The 2,264-nt window shown below is 42.4% G+C and overlaps 1 protein-coding gene across 1 annotated transcript; it reads left to right on the top strand.

Moving 5' to 3' along the window:
• Positions 1-749: 749 nt before the first annotated feature.
• Positions 750-1,703, top strand: LOC138452694 (olfactory receptor 2B2-like). The gene has a single exon (XM_069605039.1). The coding sequence runs from the start codon at positions 750-752 to the stop codon at positions 1,701-1,703; it is 954 nt and encodes a 317-aa protein (XP_069461140.1).
• The last annotated feature ends 561 nt before the right edge of the window (positions 1,704-2,264 follow it).

The raw sequence follows: 2,264 nt of genomic DNA, 5'->3' as shown, positions 1-2,264 counted from the left end.
ATTTCTTCCAATCCTCCTCTGCACTCCACCTCACCATTCCATACCCTTCCTATGCCCACTCCCTAAATGGCCCGCTCCACTGTAACCCTCTGCCCATAACCATGAAAGCCAGCTCAACAGTGGATCTCTTCAAAGCTCGGCCTAAACTTCACCTATTTGCTACCTGCCATCTCCATACCTGACCCCACCACTGCCCCGAGTGATGCTTAATAATGTCAATGTATATATTGAATTAGTACTCTTCTTTAGTTTGAAGCACTTAACCCCTTAGGTCAATGTTACCTTTGTAAGTCACCTGTTTTCTTATATACATTTTGTTTCTGTTTGTTTTGTTTTGTCCCCGGCATATATCTTAGTTTTGTACACCCTCATAAACTGGCTCACTGTTTGTACTCACCCTTAAGCTATTGTAAAAGCAGCCCTCATGGAATGCTTCCACCATCTGTAAATATGTTATTGTAAGTCATTCCTGATCGAAATTGACATTCCCTTTCCTCAAATGAATACAAATAGAAAAAACACAGGCTAACAATTCTATATGTGAATACCTAAAGTCGGGGGATGCCTTTTTAGTTGCCAGAATGTCATTTTGACAGTCGATCAGCATTGGTGGCTGTACAATGTGACCAATGTGCAAGGTTTATGAGGAGGGATTTAATGATTAGCTTTCACTAACGGTAGATCTGAATTTTTCTCATAGAAACCAATAACCAAGGACTTTTGTTCTCTTTAGGAAACACACATGGATCATGACGGGAAGAGTGAACCACAGCGTGACAAGTGAATTCACCCTGTTGGGATTTTCATACACGACTCAGATAAAATGTGCCATATTTTCTATTTTGCTTCTGATTTATATGGTCACGCTCAGTGCTAACAGTCTCATCATCACGGTGATCCGAGTTGATCATCACCTCCACTCTCCCATGTACTTCTTCCTCTGCAACTTGTCATTCATCGATCTACTTTATTCATCATCAACAGTCCCCAAAGTCCTTGAAGGATTAGTGGTCAAGAGGAATGTTATCACATTTTTCGGATGTGCTGCTCAGATGTACTGTGCCCTCTCTCTGGGTATTACCGAGTGTATCCTTCTGGCGGTCATGGCGTGGGACCGATATGTCGCCATTTGCAAACCCCTCAACTATCACATGATCATGAACAAGAGGACCTGCGTTCAGTTTGCAGTCCTTACCTGGAGCAGTGGCTTTCTCCTGGCAGTGGTACATGTGTGTATCACGCTAACAGCACCTCTGTGCAGACACAGCAACATTGATTACTCTTCATGTGAAGTGACAGCTGTGTTGAGATTAGCGTGCACAGATATCCGTTTACGTGAAGCTGTGATATTTCTGATGTCCGTGGCCATCCTTATCATCCCCTTCTCCATAATACTCCTTACGTACTCTTGCATCATCTCCACCATTTTAAGAATGCCGTCTGCAGCTGGGCGACAGAGGGCCTTCTCCACCTGTGGATCCCATGTGACCGTGGTCACTCTCTTCTTTGGGACTGCCATGGCGATGTATATGAGACCCAGGTCCATGATTTCTATAAAGAGCGACAAAATACTCACTCTCTTCTACGGGGCGGTGACTCCAATGCTGAACCCACTTATCTATACGCTAAGGAACAAGGAGGTGAAGGGGGCACTGACGAAACTGCTCTGCAGGAAGATCATATCCAAAGGTCAAAGTGTCTGAATCAGAATTTCAATGGAAATGTGTGCCCTTATTCATTTTTCTATTTATTTATATTGAAGGATATTCACATTTTGATAGTTATATGTAATGCCTTATAAACCATTGGTTAGAATTAGGACATACCTCACATGTAAGACCATGGATATAAACGGATTTGAACAATAATGTACAATGCAAACTGTGTATATTAAACTCAGACAATTATAAGCACAAAAGAAGAGTGACATGTAGGTTCATGAGATGATTCCTGTATGTAAGCCGTCATTGGAATAATAAGGTAAACCAACGTTCCACATTATATTTCAAACTTTCTAAAGATACAATTGATAGCATGAATTAATACAAAACACAACCCTCTTCCTAAAAATGAGTGATATTTATAGTACCTTTACAACTTCTAGATCTCAATCCCATTTAGATGACATATTAGTCCACAGCAGGGGGTTGGAGGGGATCCCAGGCAATCAGGAGGCTCACTACAGGAGTATTACCACATGGCAAACCCCTTGCTCCGAACCTCCTCGGAGCTGGATGCCACCATCTTCCCCCACCGACACTGAG

The sequence above is a fragment of the Ambystoma mexicanum genome, chromosome 4p, assembly GCF_040938575.1.
Source record: "Ambystoma mexicanum isolate Mex_15411 chromosome 4p, UKY_AmexF1_1, whole genome shotgun sequence".
NCBI classification, from domain to species: Eukaryota; Metazoa; Chordata; class Amphibia; order Caudata; family Ambystomatidae; genus Ambystoma; species Ambystoma mexicanum.
This window is presented reverse-complemented; position numbering and strand designations above follow the sequence as displayed.